The sequence below is a fragment of the Clavelina lepadiformis genome, chromosome 1 (genome assembly GCF_947623445.1).
Source record: "Clavelina lepadiformis chromosome 1, kaClaLepa1.1, whole genome shotgun sequence".
NCBI classification, from domain to species: Eukaryota; Metazoa; Chordata; class Ascidiacea; order Aplousobranchia; family Clavelinidae; genus Clavelina; species Clavelina lepadiformis.
In genome coordinates this window covers 5,472,187-5,492,847 of record NC_135240.1, presented here as the reverse complement: position 1 = coordinate 5,492,847, position 20,661 = coordinate 5,472,187, and the positions used below count along the sequence as shown (strand labels likewise).

The 20,661-nt window shown below is 37.3% G+C and overlaps 2 protein-coding genes and 1 pseudogene across 3 annotated transcripts; 2 read left to right on the top strand and 1 right to left on the bottom strand.

Annotated features, from left to right (window-relative positions):
• Positions 1-5,073: 5,073 nt before the first annotated feature.
• On the top strand, positions 5,074-7,167 carry LOC143446689 (uncharacterized). The gene is made up of 6 exons (XM_076946445.1): positions 5,074-5,239; positions 5,378-5,527; positions 5,792-5,950; positions 6,224-6,354; positions 6,457-6,610; positions 6,887-7,167. The coding sequence occupies exons 1-6, from the start codon at positions 5,194-5,196 to the stop codon at positions 7,042-7,044; spliced, it is 798 nt and encodes a 265-aa protein (XP_076802560.1). The 5' UTR covers positions 5,074-5,193; the 3' UTR covers positions 7,045-7,167.
• An 878-nt stretch (positions 7,168-8,045) lies between these two features.
• LOC143446656 (2-(trimethylamino)ethylphosphonate dioxygenase-like) lies at positions 8,046-13,109 on the bottom strand. Of its 2 annotated transcripts, XM_076946402.1 has the most exons (11): positions 12,064-13,109; positions 11,775-11,961; positions 10,718-10,851; positions 10,361-10,577; positions 10,076-10,151; positions 9,923-9,973; positions 9,534-9,667; positions 9,193-9,385; positions 8,755-8,877; positions 8,566-8,670; positions 8,046-8,432 (listed from the first exon to the last, which is right to left on the bottom strand). In XM_076946402.1, exons 1-11 carry the CDS (start codon positions 12,167-12,169, stop codon positions 8,325-8,327), a joined length of 1,434 nt encoding a protein of 477 aa, XP_076802517.1. In that variant the 5' UTR covers positions 12,170-13,109; the 3' UTR covers positions 8,046-8,324. The 2 variants fall into 2 exon arrangements, with proteins under 2 accessions (XP_076802517.1, XP_076802525.1); XM_076946410.1 differs by lacking the exon at positions 12,064-13,109 and having other exon boundaries at positions 10,718-10,868; positions 11,775-11,951.
• Positions 13,110-18,988: 5,879 nt separating this feature from the next.
• LOC143470943 (deoxyhypusine hydroxylase pseudogene) lies at positions 18,989-20,645 on the top strand (annotated as a pseudogene).
• The last annotated feature ends 16 nt before the right edge of the window (positions 20,646-20,661 follow it).

The window sequence follows — 20,661 nt, the reverse complement described above, 5'->3', positions numbered from 1 at the left end:
CCCATCTGCGGAAGATTCTGGAAATGGAAAATTGATGACAATGAAGACAATGAAGATTATGTTACAAAAATCAAAATTCTAATTTAAAGCATGTCCGGACGCTTTGCAGATAATTGTTGCTAAAAGAAGAACGAAATTAGACGGACAGCTTCACATGTACATCGTTGTTTTCGAGCTCTTCGTTAAACGATCATGTTAAGTCTGAAGTTGTTCAAAGGCAAAACTGAAACGCTACCATTTGCGAACTATGTGATTTTTAAAGCACACAACCCCATTTGTCCCAGCTTAATGACCACAGCGGTACCGCACATTTGTATTCCAACCAGTCAAAAGAACGGTTCACAACAGGTCGGGCACCAAACCCAGACTAAACTTCCTACATCCGTGTATTTTAATAAAATAATACATAGTTTGTAAAAGTTTAGCTACTTTCAATATTGTTATGCAGTATTGACATTACATTACATTACAAAATACATTATGCACAATAAAAAACACACATAACTTGTAAAAATACTTTTACAAAACTGATGAGTGCTGTAAAGCAAACTTTCCTAATACATTTGTAGTGCACAGCAACATGGATGCATCAACACTAATATTTGAAAAGTTTTGATTAAAGAAATGTCCACTGTAATTGTTTGTTACGTGACGGCAACGTACCATGTTCCAGCTGCCTTATGCAAGTAGTCATATTTACTAACGTAAACTTCAGTAGCAAGAACAAGTAAATGTTTTGATAGCTTACAGGAAGTCCTCTAAAATTATTTGCTGAATTAATATTTCATGGTATTTAAAATGAAAAGAATATTTTTATCGTTATGAAGTTGTTGAAACAATATTCAGGTATTCAAGTCATCCATTAATGCATGCACATTTTTGCTTGGACGATAACAACACTTAATCTAACAACACTTAATAACACTTAACTTAATCTGTTTGAAGTGAATTTGTTTACCAGAAAAAATATCAGAAATTTAAAAAAATACAAGAAACAAGCTAAACGCTTTTTAAACTTGCAGAGAACAACTTTGCTCGATCAGGTTTTGGTAGGAATTTAGATAGTTTGCAAAAATAAACGCCGAATACAAAAACAAGTTGTCAACAACTGTTTTCAGCTTTAATTAAAACACTTTCCTAGCCGCTAGCGCTCAAACGATTAAACATATGTACTTTAAATTAATCATTTGTTTGGCTTAAACATGTCTATACCTTATCCTGCTTGTAGACGAACCTGCTAACTTATGGCTTCCACGATTACATGACGTTATTTGATCGAAACCGCTCAAGGCTTTTCTTTTTCAACCTGATTCCTGCTTCAATTGTGTCTGCCAGCAAGCTGCTGCTTTGAGGTTAAAACCATGTACTTGTTGTAATTTCATTAAAAACTTTGTGTTACTTAAATCGACTGCAAATAAGTACGACATTTATCAAGATCAAACACCAGAGTTATAAAAAAGATGAACTTGACTGAATTTGCAGCATCACACGAATTGTATCTCAAGTTATCACATGATCGGAGTTTTAAGAAAAATATTACAAAATATTATCGTTTGCGATGATATTTATCCAATTACATTGCCATTTTGCAACGTGGTTTTAGGAAAGACTGACAGAGGTTAGAAATCACAAAACTGATACGAAACCGCTCTATGAGTGCATTTTTTTCATTTTTAATCGCTTTCCGAGTCTGACATAACAACATATCTAGTTCTAGTTGATTATGGTAATTTTGTCTCGATGTTGCTAATAATAAACTGTTGCTATAGGCTTCATCACAGCTTATAAGTTTAACCCGTTAACGTCAAGGAGCTGTTGAAATATTCTGGTATTTAAATCACCTGCAATGGTCCTTGCTTTCTTCAAAAATATTAAACTTTGATCTGTTTGTAAATTAGGTTGGTCCTTGGAAAATGTTTGCAAAAAGATGTCCGAGTTAAAACAAAGAATGCAGAGATCACACTTCAATTAGGATAAAAAATGAGATAAACTCTTTTTAAAGTTACAGAGAATCCCTTCGCTTGGGCAGGTTTTGCGACAACGCAATTTGCAAAACTGGACGCTGACCATAAAAACAAGTTGTGTAATATTTTTCAATTGATAAAATATTTTTCCGGCCGATGGCGCTCAAACGATGAAAAATACTTCTCCAAATTGATGGTTTGTTGGATTTTTGACAACTGTATTACAAAGCATTTTTTAGCCTCGACATGATTTTATCGAAACCGCTCAAGGCCTTTTCCTGTTGTTTTGAAATTAATATTATCTAGTTTCTGCAGTTTCAGCAAAGACTTTTTGTGTTGTATGTACAGTAGCCTACGTATATTACAAATAAATACTCTATTGGTCAAGACTAAACAATAGTTTTCTAAAAAGTTGAGTCTGATATGGAAGCATATTTCAAAATCATAAACAACTCAAATAATATACTCGCTTTTATTGAAAATTAAAAGAAATAAAGATTAATAAATGGAAATTTGCTGAGAATATGATTGAAAAAATGGTTGAGGTGTTTGAGAAATGTTTGTTACTCAAAAAAATTATAATATCAAATCACCTATACAAAATTACAAGGTGTCGAAAAGAATAAAGGTTTCATCACTAAATAAAATTAAATGAAAATTATTTTTTGGGGTGTGCTAAAGAACAGTTTTAAATTTAAAGCTTACTAAGTGAATAATAACCACCAGCAGGTACGTCATTAAGCTTTGTTTAACCATCAATTATTTTCACCATTGATTTGTCATTACAGCCATGAATACTATATGAGTCCTGCAAGTACAACAGTTTCACACTAATTTCCCCACTTTCCAGCAAACCTTAAACTTTGTATCGTTATACCAGCTGTAAGAGTGTAAGTACGGTATTCTGTTGCAGTTTACAAACAATTACAAACGTAAGAACCTAATTAAAGAAATGTAAAAGTGCAACAAGAGATCGTTGGCTAAGTAACATAATGAAAGCGTCGAAATGTCTGAAGAATTGCTTTCGGAATTGTTAGTCAAATAAATAATAGAAAAACTCAGATGAAACTGAAAACATTCAAATTCTACCATGGTTGCAGAGGACAAGTTTATCTACGTCAAATTTTACTAAAGAAGCATTGCTTGTAGCACATTTTACAGTTTTGCAAAAAAAAGAATCTCACAAGAAATAAGCATGAGCGATTTTTCATCTTTCAACAATTGAAAGCCATCAGCCATTGGCGAGCAGTTTCAAAGTATTTACGATGCTAATACGAGCTTGATAACCATAAGTTTAGATTCGTAGAAACGCCAGTTACATCATGCTGCAGGCTATTTGTACTATTCATAAGTTTCTTCCTCTTGTACAGCGGAAAAGATTGTCACTGATGTGGTTGGCAGGCTTGGTCAAGTGAGCAGTTTGCTTCCAAAAACCACCGCGCTGTCATGTCAAGTGGCTCCGTATTCAGGCTATTTCCATTCTATGCGTGACTGAGTCTTTTGTCACGTACAAGCAATTATCAAAGAGACTGTGGCTGACATACGAGACGTGCTTTTAGGAAATGGTTTTATCAACATAATTTAGAAAGTCGCACCCTTTTCAACTTTACTGCCAATTTTAAGCCATCACTGTGTCTTTTTTAGCGTTAAATCGCTAATGAAATAGCGAGTGACGTCACATGTTGGCTCATTTTGACTTAGAGTAATCCGCAGTTATGTGTCTATTCAACAGATTTGATGTTGAAATTGTACAAATACTTAACGAAGGCCAAGCGTCCATAATGAAAGCCCAACTTATAATTTCTATTCTTTGACTTGAGCAAGTTGTGATTCTGTAACAGCTTACATTAGCTAACTCCAGGTCATAGCCAGTTGCTCACATATGACGTAATAGGAAGTTTTATAAACTGCTGTTGCGAAATAACCAATGGACGTTGCGGTAGGTTACTTTGCAGACGAGTTTGAAGATACAATCTTTAATAAACCAAAAAAGTTTTTCTATATTTTCAGTTTGCATACAGCAGTCTCTTTGACGTTCGATTAGATTTTGATTCATATTTCAAGGTTAAAGTCATCTCGTCATGAGACGTGTTCGCGGTTTACGGTGATGTTCATTCCGATTGACCGTATTGGTTTTAATGTCTGCTGCTATTTCAGACTTTTCGACCAAAAATTGAGTTTATACAGGAAATAACGCCGGGAAAATATCCAGAAACAACCACAATAAACCTTTATACTGTAGCTTTGACTCATAACTAACAGTAAACGTTGTTGTACTTATTTGGCAGGATGGAGATTAAAAAGAGTCGTAACACCTTTTTAATGTCCATCCCACAGCTGGCGGTTTGTGGAGGTACTTTGGTTTGAGGAAATTAGAATGGGCTTGATCTTGTTTGAAACCAGCATTCATAAAACCTTCATTTTTAAACATTGAAATTTAACGTCCACAGAGATCAATAGAAAGTAGCACACAGACGAAAGAAAGAGATTGTTTTATTACTTAAAAAAATAGAGTTTCCACTTAGATTTCCACTGATGTGTTGTCACGATGATGCTGCTTCGTGATCTACTTTTCATAACTTATCAAATCTACCTGTGTTAACTTTTAGGGAGTGTGCCAGATAGATACGAGTTAAGTAAATAATCCATGGGTGAAAGTACTTTTTGCAACGCATGCACGTTTTAACATGCATACAATATCTATTTTCGTGCATATGAAGGCGATCAACGATGTGAGAAACTGAACAGATATTTTTAGTGATTTGTCAAAAACAATTCATTGAAACTTCGCTCAAAATACTGCATTCACAAATCACAAGCTTCTAGAACATTGAACAAATCGTAAAAACTTCACATAAAATTACTTTTAAGTGAAGTTTGAAAACATGGAAAGTTCTCAAAAATTTATATTTTCAAAACATCGAAAAACCAGGGAGTTTTTAGGAAACCCCATTTTTACTTTCGGCCAGGTAACACAATATCACTTTGTTTTAAGATAAAGTATCAGCAAATCAGTACCAGATATATGACAAAAAGGATCGAGAAACGATCAATCTTTGCTTCAGTTGTGGCAGATCATCTCTTTCTTTAATTACGTCAGATTACGTCATAAATTGCTGTCTATATATTGGGAGTTGTTTGAAGCCTCAGTCATTCTGTGCAAGTCATTTCGAATTTGCAACTAAATTTTCTTCAACTTCAAGAAGACTACAAGAGCTATTGAACAAAAATGTTGAAGACAATAGCTGCTCTGTTCTTGCTATTTGTTGTAACTGGTAAGCGTTTGATATTTTATAATGAAAAGTGGTTAGTTGTCTAAACTATTAGGTTATTACCACCGCTTAGTGTTAACGCGTTGTATGAATACGCCCTGTACAAGATTATGTATTACTGATCGGGAAATTATCTTGCAGGCGCCCAGCCATCATGCAAGGATGCCCGCGGAGCTTGCTTGTATTGGCCGACCAACGATTGCATGGGAGGGTGGGCTGATAAGGAAGACGCAGAACGACAATGCAACGGTGGAAACCACTTCAGATGCTGCATGGCTTGCGACACTCAATGTAAGATTTGCGGCAATTCCTATTAAGTGAAACAATTCCCTTGCTATCATTGGTGATTGGTGATTCGGTTGAATTCAATTACAGTATATGCAATGATTTTAGTGATTCTCACCGTAATACCTGGAGGGTATACTGACAAAAGGTTAAAATATGTTGAGTCAGCTGCATAACAACTGCATTAGCACAACAACAAAGGAGAAATATTTTGATAACTGGATGGTTTAGAACCTTGCTATAACTATACAAACATAATCTATACCACAGGCATGGAGAACCAAGAAGAATGGAGCGTTGACGACGAACCCTGCGAGGATGCGTTGGGCATTTGTCAAAATTCTACAAACTTTTGCAACGGCAAATACGAGGATGGATTGTGCGGTGGACCAGGAGAGAGAAAATGTTGCGATACCAAGAAAGAAGGAGGTGAAAAGACATTTACTGGACAGTAAATGTCACTTTGGTCATATAAGATTCGTATGTCGAAGTTTATTGTTGGTCGTTATATAAGACTTATGGCTTTTCAGCTAACTATGTTTAACTTGACAGCATAAAGCTCATTATTGAATTAGGAACCAAATCAAACAGTTGTTTGTTTCACTCAAATGTCTTTTTATAGACTAAGCTACAGCCGATATGATTCAAACTTATAGCCCGGTTAATATGGCAGAGTATTGAAGCTTGTTTATGACATCACAGACTGCCCATTGGTGGAATACGAACCGACAGATGCCGTGATGGGTTATGATGACGTGGAAATTCGAGTTCATCCGGATTTTGCCGACTCTCTTGACGCGGTGGGAGACGCTGCGAGAGATTGTGACGTGGTGGTAAGTCATTGAGGAGTTGTCACAAGTAAATGTTGTTGTTCATTTTGTTATGTCTGCATTTAGATTTTCCCTTATTTAAACATTATAGAAACTTGTTTTCAGGTCAAGGTTGTGTTTTCCTTCCGTAAACGTCGATTCATCAAGAACAGAAATCCGAAAACTGATCCTCCCAAATATTCCAACTTCCACGTCGGCCACGCAGTGCACGTTTTTCTCGATACCGTCGATGGAATTTGCTTCGGGACTTGTATTGCAGGTCGGTTATTATTGTCGCGCTTGTTCATCTGTTTCTTAAATGACTTGCTGTGAGAGATTGAGATATGTCTGGTTTAGAAAATTTCCCGATTTTTTAACTGACCGGCAAATCGCTCAAAAACTTGGGCATAATCAATGCTCTGTTTGTGGTCACTATATACTAACTTCATGTGCTTTTTGCCGTCACTTCTGTTCATATTCACTCGTTTGCAAGAGAAATCAGCAGCAAAAGTTGATTTTCTGCTCATAATGACCTTATTGTGATGTCATAATTCAGCTGCTGAAAAACCGGGTGCCAGTTGTTTTACAAATCGTCTAACCAAACTCGGCTTAAACTGGGGAGGAAAAGAACTTCCCTTTAACATCGATGACGGATTCAACAGTGACGTCACCGCTTGGAAGAAGCTTTTGAGAGAGCTAAAAGACGTCTGCTAAATCTTCACCACGATTCCATGCAAAATTGCCGGCCAACAACACTAATTTAACCCGACGTTGGTTGAGCTTATCTGTGTGTTTTTGAGCATTGTTCGGCAATAAAATAAAATTATAACCAATCAATCAATGATGGGCAGTCGTGATAAAAAATACCTTACAGTAATAATTTTTACCACACCTTCGAGATTGTTATTCAGGTGGTTTCCCTGCTGCACCAGGCAACAAGAATTAAGAAGACTCCAAGTGTCTGTTTATGCAGTTATGCTACAAGTTCTAGTAAAGCAAGGCCGGAATCGTGACCTAGTCTTCGTTCAGGAAAATAGTTTTATGTTTTCATAAAAGTATTAAAAATCTTATATATTTGGTAGCAGTGGGTTTAATACAACATTTACAAGGCCATGAAACATTTTTAAGTACTACCGTGTTGAGTAGTTATGTTCGAATTAAGTTATAGACTTCCTCCATGAAGCCTAATCTATCGTTTTTTAATTTAAGCAATGTTGTGCGAGTCATTTTAAATCTGTTTACTTTGTCAGTGACTATCTGCTGGTAGAATACAAATCAGCAAACAACTTTCGTGTTTGAAATGTTTGATGACGTGATGACGTCATGATGTCTTGTTATGATGACCCAAATCTTCAGGGTCTTTATTGTCTGGTTTCTCTTTGGCGGTTGTCGTTGCCGCCACGGAAGTTATTTATTGATTTCAAATTACGCCATTGATTTTTTAAGATTTGAATTTAACGTCCGTTAAGAAGTTAAAAAAGCAAATTTTAAAAACTAACTGCTAAATTTCTGCTGTAATACGAAATTATACGTTTTTAGAGACAACTGTAGAAGTTTAAAAGAATATTTTGGTCCTAAACAACACTGATTGTGCGTAATTGCTTTTTAAATTTGTTAAGAATAATTTGGCAAGAATATGCGGAATGGTATGTAGTGGTAGCGCAACAAAAAATCTGATCTACATGAAGTGATATCTATATTTTATTTATACACTGTAAAACTTGAATATACATATATTAACTCATATATATGATAAATATACTGTATATATATATATTAACAAACTATAATACACGAATTTCCGTGGGAGCATAAAATGTTTTACATCCAGTGGTTTTGCCGATAAAATTGCACGACTTACGGCCACAGGAAAATGTCAAGTATGGACGCAGAAAACAAACATTAATATTAGACATTTAATCAAACAATCGCCATATATCTGCTAAGCTTTGTTTCATTTTGTTTTTACGAATTGATAAAACTTCATAGAAATCTCAGAAAAATGAACCATTCCCAGTCATTGGGGGACTGACAACTCTACCGAGCTTCTTCGCAAGCAGCATGTAATTGTTCCGCATGAAGGCGGTATGGAGGCCAAGTTGCTTCAAAAACAAGAAAAGTTAAATTGTTTTAACCTCATACAAGGTGTTAAAAAGGCCCAAAGTCCTTCGAAATTTAATTACGACATTGTTTAGACTTATTTCATATCTTTCATTGATTGATTATTTCACATACTTGGAAATGACGAACGCCTCCGTTGCTCTCAAATTGTGTCCTTTTGTGAGCCATTCTCCTGTTGTTCATGGCAACCAAACTACCGGTTACGTGTCGGAATCGAATCTATGACATCATTATATGACGTCATTTGCAATCTACGTCATCACATAAAATTGAATAACTTAATATTATAGTTTTTCAACATACATGTAGTTCTTCTCGTTTCATGATTTCCGAAAACTTCTTGTGTGCCTTGTAATATCTTGTGACGTCACTCTGACGAACCTGCAGCCTCGGTCGTAGGTCGCCTGACCATAGGCACGACGTCACCTTAAAATATTGAAATTTCAGGTTTGTATCGCATTTCCATGTTTTTGAAGGATACTGATATAATTGTATGGAAAAAACAAAATTTCCGCAAAATATTTCAGCATATGATAGCCTGTACCCAACAACACCCAATTCCTATCATCATCTTTCATTCACCGGACAACATATTCCCGGCTGCAATTCTTTTTTAAACTTCGAAAGTTTTTAAAGAATCGAAAAGTATTGACGCTTCATCCGTCCATTACTCAACAATATAATCTTTCTCTAACAGCCCACATAGCTGGTGAGGTTGCTACTTTCGTTCCCCATAACCACCTTGCCGTTATAGTCGACCTCGATGTGGGTTTTCTGGATTTGGAAATGTCGCTTGTTGCCGTTCACGTTCTCGTAAATCACCGGAACTTTGGTCAGAACTTTAAAATCTTCCGGCGATTCATCGCGAAGAATTTCGGCGACTTGGAAGAGATCGACCATTAAGCTCTCGCCCCCTGTCACACAGTCGTCGAATCTGTAAAGTAACCGGAGGGTAACTATTAAGGTGCTGAAGTATGTCAGGAAAATTTAAAACTTTGTCATTTCATATTCAAGAGGAACTTTTGATTTAAAGAAATAATTTACAGCTCCGCCGCAAGAATGAAAATATATCTGCATATTACCTGACGCAATTAAACATTATAGTTTGACCACAAGTGTCCGCGTAGCGGTAATCCTGATGAAAGGGCAAGTCAACGTTGGTATGTCCCGCATTGTCCACCGCCCCGGTGTTTTTGACGTCATCAAAAAAAGTCCCCTTATATTGTCAACAACCATTAGAAAATATTGCGACTGTTAAATAATACCGGCGTTACAGTTTAATTATCTAGCGGAGCTTTATAGATTTTTGCTTCAGATATAGTGGTTTATGTCGTTTAAATCTACTTCTTTAAAAATCCAATTTACATTTTTAATTTTCATTTTTTTAATACATGTTTATATGAATAAAATCTGTTACTACAGTCACAAAACTTCCCGACCGCAGTTGTTCACAGCAACGTTTTAAACTTACGTTGTAATATCCAAACGGGTTGCTTTCTACAGGACCCAGCGATTCCGCAAACTAATGAAAGATTTTATCATTCATTTCATTGTTTCGTATAGTTTTTACAAACATCGAATTTACAAGTTTTATACATAAATCAACTTTAAGACGTCACACAACCTCCATAAACAGCTCATCTTCCTTGGGAAAGTTGAGGATCTTGCAATAACCGACCTCGAAAGTGTGATGCATAAAACTACAGTAGAGAAAAGAATGAATAAATTCACGGTGAAGGTGGCATTTGATGGTAATAGATGAAGTTGAAAAATGTTACAGTATTTTTAAAATATATGTTGTATTGTATAGTTTAAGGTTTCAAACATTTTTTCGGCTTTCCAATGTTTTTAACATTTAATTTCAAAATAAAGAACATTTGATGTGATGATGACATCGTCTGATGCGCACTCGAACAAAAACTGGCCAGGATTATCTTTAATTTCGTCATAATCCACGACCGGCATCTTCTTTGGTGTTTGGGAATTTCTTGTTATGACGTCACGATCAGAAAGCTTTTTCTTAAGACACACGTCACAATAGCAGTTTTCCCTCAACCAATCGTAAGGTAAGAGAGCCACGTGATTGCTTGGAACGTCGTTATCAAAATGAACTTTTAAAACTTGTTCTGAAATTGAAGTTTTGTAAAAAGAGTTTTGGCAAAAAAATCTAAAAAAGAAAAAGAAACATCTAAAAGGAACAAAAATTTTTAAAAAAGTTTGCGTTGTCATAAATCACCATGACAACCCGACATGGTCTCATCATCACCTGACTGGTTCCAAGAAGTCGAGGAAATAGTCAAGTTTTTTTTGAAACGTTCAATGTCAATTTTGTAGAGGCCATCAGCTGAACTGTAGCAGGACGGACAGAAACAATGAAAACGAAGCCAAGAAGCCTGAAATCTGCACAATTTCATAGCCTATATTCGTATAGAAACACGTCATAAAAGGGTTAATTACATGAAGATGTTTGAATTTTACTTACACATAAAACATTGTAGATAAATCGATCATATAACTCGTATGCTCAATAAAATAACTTTTCACATGACACGTGTTATGTCATATAAACCAAAAGGAAAAGCGATACTTGCGTTAATATTTATAAATCTTAATTATTCACACGCATGTGACACGTCTCACGTTTGGCGTAAATCGGTGATAACTCACTCTTACACGGCCGCTAAAACCATCCTCTTACATGAATCGTGTGTTATATAAAGAGATCACGATTTTGTAATAAGAACTGATTTACGTCATCACTAGAATTAGCTCATAGTAGCCTGAATAATTCTATCTAAGCAATAAGTTACGATTTTCATTGTTAACTCAAACCGCTTCTAGACTTATTTTAGAAATGGGTTGATCTTCTTCCAGTATTTTTGAAAATTTTTCCTTTGCTCATCTTATTACTTTAGTTTTTGTTGAAAATAGTATAAAATTTATCGAGCGACCACTACCACGTTGTTGTGTTGGATTTCTATGTCGCTCTGTAACGAATTTATGTCACGCGTTATTCACAGTATTTTGTATTTTACCGTTTTTGTGAGTTTGTTCTCTAGTGCGTTGATTGGTTGCAATTACTGTTGTTTGTCTCACGTTTTGTGCACTTTTATCTTATCATTAATTTGGCGCCTTGCCTTTTGTGCCCTATAAAAGCCGTTCGTTAGGTGATTTGAGTAGGTCGGTTTTCGTTTTGGGTCGTAGAGGCTGTTGAATAAAATGAGTTGATTTCTTGGGTTTTACTGGTGGCGTCGCGGTTCACAGTGAATGTGGGAATTGAGCCTGGCATACGAAAGAAAATGTTCTGTTACAACTCTACTTACAAACTTTCGTGTCCGTCCATCCATTCAATCACGAGTTCCGTCTTATCCAGTAAAACTTGAACATTCGATATTTCCGTTTTGATCTGAGGCATCGAACCCAAACGTTCAGATTTCAGCGATTTTGCAGAGGTTTGTAAAAACCTTTCCTTGTTCGTGTGGGTCGGTTTTGATTGTTGTGCAGATACCCCTGGAGTTGAGAAAACAATTATTTTATTTCTGTACAAAAATATTTCCCAAACATAAAAGTATGTTTCGAAAATTTCAATTGACATCAGAATTTTTAACTCACCGCATTTTACACCGATGTTTCCGCGTAGAATTTTCTGTGAAAGACAAAAATTCCTTCTAATGCATACATTGCGGATTAGTGTAGACAAGGTTTTATTCGCAAGCATGTTACGCTGAAAGTATATTCTGACTACAAAGAGAAGCAAATGCTAAAAATTGACGATAAACTGGATAATTCCAAACCCTGATACTCTGCAACACATCATCTTATCTTATCTATAAAACTTACGTATAAAGTCATAGAATTGGTGACGTAAAACACAAACCTTCGTGTTTTTGCGACACGAGCGATAAATTATAAAATTAAAGTTATAATTTCAATTGAAGATTTTTTTTTCATTTAAATATGACATTTCCATAAATGTTAACTTCGTCCTTCAACTCTACACCTTCATTGGCTGTCAGTTTTCCAAATTCCTTTCATAACACGGTTTCTTACGTGTGTTTGAAAATGGAGCCGGATTTTGGTCTTGTAGGACCAAAGTTGCCATTATGTAACCGAGCAAATTATTAGGCCTAGGTATACGCAATAAGATGATAAAGCAAATACTCCACAATGTTTAAAGGTTAATTCCCTGCAATAATCGGCTTAAACTGCGGGGTACACGCCTGGATTGTCTTCCTCGAAAGGCTTTGACTGTATGTGCTGCTGGTGCTGATCAGCCTGGCTAGGTGTTGGACTTAGGAACAAGAAGAAATAAGCTTTAATTCGTTGTTTTTCGTTGTTTTACCGCATCTACGTGAACACAGTCTTCAGGATATTTTAAACTTTTCCGTATCATTCATTGAAACTGCGGTCATGAAAGGACTAACGAGTGTTCAAGCAATTTATTGAACCGTTGTGAACAGCACATCGCTTATACATCGCAATATTGGTAGCTGACAAAATCGAATGATTCACTGATTTTTGTCATCACAACGCAATAACAATTCAGCGCCATGTGATAAACCAAATCGCTACTAACCTTAACATATGCTTTATTAAACTTACAATTCCGGTATCTACACTCATAAAAAAAATGAAGAATCGACAAAGCAATAAATAAGTAAATAAGTAAAAGAGCTCGCCATAACAAGCAAGGCAACAAAATGCGGTGCTACAGGTTCCGACTGCTATAAGGGCCACCCTACACCGAGCAGAGAAACGTCACCTGCCTCCGGAAATAAACAATTAGTAAGAAAAGGAAGCCAGGATGACAAACTGTAACAAACCCATGTGCATTTTGTATGCATACATGTATGTATAAATTGGTCAAAGAAATCCAAAAATTATCACATTCTTTCCCACAGGCTACAAAATTACATGGGAAGAGTGGAATAGCATCACCAACATAAACACATCATCACCGTTAACAACATCACTATCAAGCGCGTCACTATTTTCCGGCTGGAGCAACGTATCATGCAAAACGCTTTCGTCATCACCAACAGAAGAAACCATTTGCTTAGTCATCGAAGCAAGATCTCTTAAGAACAGGGCGGTTTCTTTACCCGACGGGAAACGAACTGTTGTATCAGTTTCTGCGACAAATGGCAACTCTTTGTCAATCACTCCCAATGCGGAAGAAGACAAGTCGTTTTTTTATGAGCGTTTAAGGATTCGAACACCTCTTCACTAAGTGGAAACAGAACCGTTTTGATCAAATGCTTGATTCTCTCAGAATAAGACTGTATCCGTTGCGCTAAGCAAACCAACATACCTACAATTCGCTGAAGTTGATTGGAGTTGTTAGGATTGGCATATCCATTAAAGGTTTCACTCGACTAGGATCTGGCTTTAAAATTCCACACACGCACACACAAGAATCGACAAAGCGATAAGTAAGTAAAAGAGCCCGCCACAACAAGCAAAGCAACTAAATGTGTGCTCGATGTGTCTGTACCAGTGATGCATCCACGCTTATGTTAGTCGCTGGTGTGTTTATGTCGCTCTAAATTGTTTGCAAAAAAAAGTTTGTATTTATCAATATTTCTCTTAAGACTACACCCACACATAGCATGGATGCCCCCCATGGGCACTTTGACAGACCTGTAAGGGGCTTTCCTTCTCCTTTAAGGTCGGAAGTAAAACCGGTGTTTGCCTACTGGTCTGATTAATCATATTTTACTGGAGTTTGTCGGTTGATTGTAGAATTCACAATTAATTGTTCCTTTGCCTCATCGATGACGGAGTAGCGCAGTATGAGTCAATTTTAGGAACAACTTTAGTCACCCGTGGGTTAAACTGTTTATTTTGCTTACATTAACCTACTGAATCCTGGAACAAAAGAACAGGAACGACATCATATATACAAGTTATATTTGTCGATTCTCACACAATCGCCTCCGAATGTCAGTGCTCAAAAGTAATAAACTCACTTAATGCTTCAGTCATAGTATTAACGTTGGCTCGCAAATCGTCATTTCATTGAGCATTACGACTAAACACTTCTCAAACTTCTAACGTTCACTCAAGTCTGTTCAACGCGTGTTCCCAAATCCGATCTCAATCAAAGCAAATCTCAAAACTCCATTTGAATAGTTGTATATCTCTCTTCTGTCTTTGTGTGTGTGTCCATTGCATTTATACACGGCAAACGTGCCCATATTAAGTGGAAAGGTCATTGTTGGTTAAATTTTGTCCGGGTTGAAGTCTAATTAGACAATAGCGTCACGTCATTTTTTAGGTCGGTGCCTCAGATTGGCCTTAGAGCAATGCTGGGGTTTAAATATTTTAGCATCCGGTTCTCTCTCTAGCATCATGCCATATTGACCCGGGGCCGATATACCAATATACCTTGTACATAGAGGAAAGTGGGGCAAGACGGGACACTTAACTTCAATCAGTATTTTAAAGAATTCCCTTTCATCAATTTTGCTAACTTTGGTACCATAATATACCTTAGGTGCACCACTACCAGCAACCATAATATTAGACTCGGCCAAAATCACACACCGCCGTAATTAAAAAAATAAAATAAAATTAAGTTGTCCCATCTTGCCCCACACCTAGGGCAGGACGGGTCACCCGTCCCGTCCTACCCCATTATTACCAAACTCGATTTGAGCTTTAATTATGCAGGTATTTTGTAAGGTTTGGACTTCTATAACCACCACTGAAGCCGTTTTGTATGTTTTTTGTGCTTAATACTCTGAAATATTTCATATTATCTTACTCTAATTATGCCTTCCACTAAAGCATTGCGTGAAAACAATAAACAAGTAATCAATTGTAATAACGAATATATACAGCACTGCCAATATCTTGTCATATCAAAAAACGATTTGTCTCTATTTGCAGCACACATAGGCGAATAACATTAGCCAACAATGAGGCAGAATGACAGGCTACTTTTTAGCGCAAAAGTCACACACAAAATTGCCATGTCCAGGATAAGCAGAGCAGTTTTCATGACACCACTTTTTGCACAAAGAACACTGGATCCAGTCTTCTTTCGGTGGATGTATATACAATTCACTGCAAATCAGACATTCATAGCTTCCGGGAAATTGCAATTGCTTCTTGTTCCTTTTATGGATACGTTTGTTTGAGGAAGGAACTTTGCTCTTTGAAAGTAAAATTTTCTTGAAAGGTGAACTGGTTAGCACCTGCGATTTCATGGCTTTCCTCTTCCGAGTGGTCAGTTTCGCATCAGGAAGTGGAGAGATGTCCATCACATGCACCCTGGTGGAAGGGCCATCAGTCAGCTGCACTTCCGATTGAACTGCAATCTGCGCACTGGTGGTAGGGCCATCACTAAGCAGAATACCCCCGAGCCCTTCAGCTGCAGCCTGATCGCTGGTAGTAGAGTCACCACTCCGCTGCATGCTTGCAACCCCTTCTCTTTCAGCTGAAACCTGATCGCTGGGAGCATAGTCACCACTCCGCTGCATACCCGCAACCCCTTCTCTTTCAGCAGCAGTCTGAGAGCTAGTGATAGTGTTATTACACAGCTGAATGCTCGTAACCCCTTCTACTTCAGCCAGAGAGCTGGTGGTTGCACCATGAGCTTCCAATTCCGGTGAACCAACAGCATGGATCTCGGTCACCATCGACGGAGCAAAGTTTGTTTCGTCAAAAATGTCCGGGTTGAAGGGCATTATACCTGACGATTTGAATCCATTTACAGCTTTCTGAACTGTAGCCGCTTTGGAATATGCAGTGCAAAAAAATCCACAGACTTGAGAACTTTGAACACGTTTACCATAATTGGTAACCATCCAGTGGTCGATAGCCTGATTGTAATATGTCTTCAAAGGCCCAAAGAATGTCCTATCCAGGGGTTGCAAGCGGTGAGATGTGTGAGGAGGAATTGACAACATTATGATTCCATTCTGACGAGCAAACTCAATCGCAGGCAGGTTCAAATGGCTCGCATGATTGTCCAGGATTAAAAGAACTTTTTTATCAATGGAGGGATTTGCATATTTTTTGAAGTGTTTCAACCAATCAAAAAATATTTCGGAATCTATCCAGCCAGACGGTGAGGCAAATCCACGAGAACCTGATGGGGCATCCTGCAATAGACCCATGGCCATCCGTTTTCGAGGAAAAATAAAAATAGGGGGGACATAATTCCCAATGGCACTCATTGCACAAACTGCAGTAATAGTTTTTCCCCGCTCAGCACTTGTAATCCTACCCACTTGCTTCATCCCCTTTTTTGCAATTATTTTTCCTGGCTTTTGGACACAGGTAATTCCAGTTTCATCCACGTTGTACACATTTTCAACAGTTATTGCTTCTTTTTCATAAATGCCCTTGAGCAAATCAAAAAAACGACCAACTTGTGTACGGTTAAAGCCCGTTGCTCTTGATAGGCTTGTTGGCTCTGGTTGTCGCAGACTCAAGTCAGGATGTCTCTTCAAAAAACATGACAACCAGTCTTTGCCTGCTTTCTGGTTGTTTATATTGAATGGTACTGGAATGCCATTTGCATTTGCTAACTGGAAGGCCAGGGCACGAAGAGTTTCACCAGTTAATCCGAAAAACATTTCCTGCATTTTCTTAACATGTTCCACGAGCTCTTCTTCTAAGTCGCTGTTAAGAGCTTGCTTGTACTTCCCTAGGTTTACTTTGCCAGGGTGAACTACTCTTCCTTTCCAATGTCTTTCCAAAGTACTTTTTGGGACTCCATGCTGTTCAGCAGCTTGACGAATAGACAACTTTTTATTTTTGATATCATCAATTGCTTTTTTCATATTTTCTTCTCACCATTTACCCCTCTGGGTTTTTCGTACATAGTTCCGCACCATGGTTCAATAACCGTCAATAAGTAGCAATAAAAGTAAGAATACAGAAATTTAAGCATATTATAAGCATCAACACACCAGCTAAACAATACAAAAAAACAAGTGTTATACGCTACATATTAGACCAGACTACGTTACTTAACAACAACAAAACAGTGAGCTAAAATTAGAATACCGGCTGTTTACATTATTAGACTAGTTAAATTCACATTTGCATCACATTGCAGTAGCCTAGACGACAATTTAGGCTAATATATCATTAGATATTAAACAAAGATTATTAATAATTTCAATGGGGCAGGACGGGATATTTGACCCGTCTTGCCCCAAGCAGTCCTGTCTCGTTTTGCCCCAATGACCAACATTTTGAATTTTTTGGTTTGCTTATTATATGTAACTCAGATCTGAAAAAGTTATCTACCTTTTAAAATTACTTGTCTTGCTGCATCTCTAAAACACATTTCATTTTCCAAAGTTTTGTCAAATCTAGCTAAAATAGTAAAGTTTTAAAAAAATTTCTTATAAGAAGTGGCTTACAAACACTTCTGCCACTGCCTAAACCATCTGCTTCACGCAAACTTTTCAATTTTTTGCAAGTCACTAAGAATTGTGGTAACCTGTACCATCCAAATGGATAGAGGGCGCTAAAACCAATACTTTTGGAAAAATCCATCATGTCCCGTCCTGCCCTGAGTCCCATCTTGCCCCACTTTCCCCTACGCTTGTTAACAACCGGTTCGCGGAAGTCAGTAAAATTCTAAGAACCGATTCGCACGTACCGGTGCAAACCGGCTGAATTCCATCACTGCCATAGAGGCTTTAACATCATCCCACTTTTGTATTTCAAAGATCAGACGGACCTTCAATATTGCATACGTACCTCGTCAAATAGTATAACGTCGTTTTCTTTGACTTCATTGCTAGTTCGCGTGAGAACTGGATAATTATTGTGTTGTTTCCGTGATTATTCTTGTAGCATACGGCATTGGGGTTACCCGCATGCGGTTGTCCGAAAACACCGGATGACGTAATGTACTGATCATGTGATAAACTGGGTGATTTGTCACACATACTGTATGTAATCCGGGTAAGGTTTTAGTTACCGGAGTAAAGTAACGGTTATTCTGCTAAAATCTTTCCCTGAGGGAATCAACGATATGCCTTTATATTTTTTGTGATATCGCAATAAATTATAAAAAAAGTTTGCATAAGATGTTTATGTATTTGAGTGGTTAAACCGCAGGGTTTCTTACAACTTAGTGGAATTATACAATATCAATCATAAAACCTAATTCCAAAACTTATATTTTATAAATTCATTAAAATAATTTTGCAGTGGTTATTAAACAAAAACATAAATAAATTCTGCTTAAATCCAGTTTAACCATTATAATTTTACTGAATAACAACTTGCATAAATCTGCTTGGCAAATAAATGTAATAAATTTGTCTTGGTAGCTTTTCGATTACGATTTGCATTTCTTTGATTGAGGTTGGTGTGGTATCGTTATCGAGTTTAAGTGTTTTACATTCTGAATCTTTGTTCTGAGGATAATTTGTTACAATACCACGTCCATGCCAACTCAAAGACTTTAACAGCCCGATGACAAAGTTGAAAAATAATTTATGCTGGCAACACCCACGTTAATGCTTGGTGAATCGCCATCATTCAAGCGTGGTAAAATTTGGTGGAACGTCAAGGAAATTTAGGTTGCAAAGTAGGCTTTGCATTAGTCAAGGTCAAACCTAGTATATTAGGCTGTACAGAAGATTAAAGCGGAACTGATGTCTTGTTAAATGTGTTTTAAATCGACCTTAAGTTGTTTGGTCTCGATTAGGAAAACTATTGATAAGGGCTTAGGATATACAAGCTGTGTTATATAAGGCCGAAGCTGATATTTATGCGCGTGGCCAAACAATATTTGCTCCTTCGCCGCGATGGAATTATACAAGCTCTTCACACAGGGAGAACACAAGCTTTTTAAAATGTTTTTTTAGACTACTAGGCCATTTGCTTTAAAGTGTCAGATAACTTGATTTGTTTCTATGCGAGAATGGGGCTTGATGTGAATAAAATTGGCGGCGTCCTCAACAACACCAGTGCAGCTCTCAGTGAACGATTTCGAGCGCTGTTTATGCTTCGTAGCGTTGGCAGTGACGCAGCCGTGAAGCAAATAGAGAAATGTCTTGTAGACAAGTCAGACTTGCTAAACCACGAACTTGCTTACTGTTTGGGACAAATGCAAAACACCACCGCTCTTCCGAAGTTGATTGGAGTGCTGGAAGACAGTTCCCTGGCGCCCATCCTGAGGCATGAGGCCGCTGAAGCCATCGGCCCCATTGGAGAAGCCAGTTGTCTGTCTGTTTTGGAAAAGTATTGCAACGATGCATGTCAGGAGGTGGCAGAAACATGCCAGCTTGCAGTGGGAAGAATCAAGTGGTTGAGAGATAAGGAGAACAGCAGTGAGGAGGCAAAACTTATTCCAAGCCCATTTAAATCTGTTGATCCGACACCCAGTGGTTTGGGTTCTATAACTGACGTCAATATTCTTGAGGATAAGCTGACAAATTCTGAAAATACTATGTTTGAAAGATACAGAGCCATGTTTTCACTTCGAAATCTAAACACAGATGAAGCCGCCGTCGCTCTTACTAAGGGACTATATTCTTCGGACAGTGCGTTGTTTCGACACGAAGTTGCGTATGTTTTGGGGCAAATGCAGCTTGCTGTTGCTGTTCCAGACTTAATGAAGACTTTGTCGGACAGAAACGAAAATTGTATGGTAAGACATGAATGTGCTGAGGCATTAGGTTCAATAGCGAATGAAACCTGCCTCGCTACTCTCAATGAACACTTAAACGACCCAAGTGATGTGGTTAGAGAGAGCTGTGAAGTGGCCTTGGACATGTACAAATATGAAAACAGTGATGAATTTAATTATGCTCTTGGTGCTGTGTGAGTTGCAATGTTGGGCAGCATGGAAAACTTTTATTAAGTTACTTTGTATATATTCATTAGTTCTAAATCATCACAAGCACTAGATATTTTATGTTCAACTTAGTGGTTGCAGCTGTAATTGCCATATAGTTGTCACATGCATATTTGCTGCATAAGATTGTACAGATTATCCATTTACTGTGAAAGCAATTAATAATATTATGAACCCACCTGCCTGGCAAAAAATGATGTAAACAACAACAATAATTCATACTTACTGTCGGTGCTTTTCACTCGTCTCAAGCCAGATTTCATAGCATTTAATGTGATTTGTCTGTTTGTTGATGTTTGCATTGCTAATCACTTATGCTACTTCTAACCATGTTTTGTTAGGAAGTGAAAAGAAACATTAAGATATTGGTTTGCTGT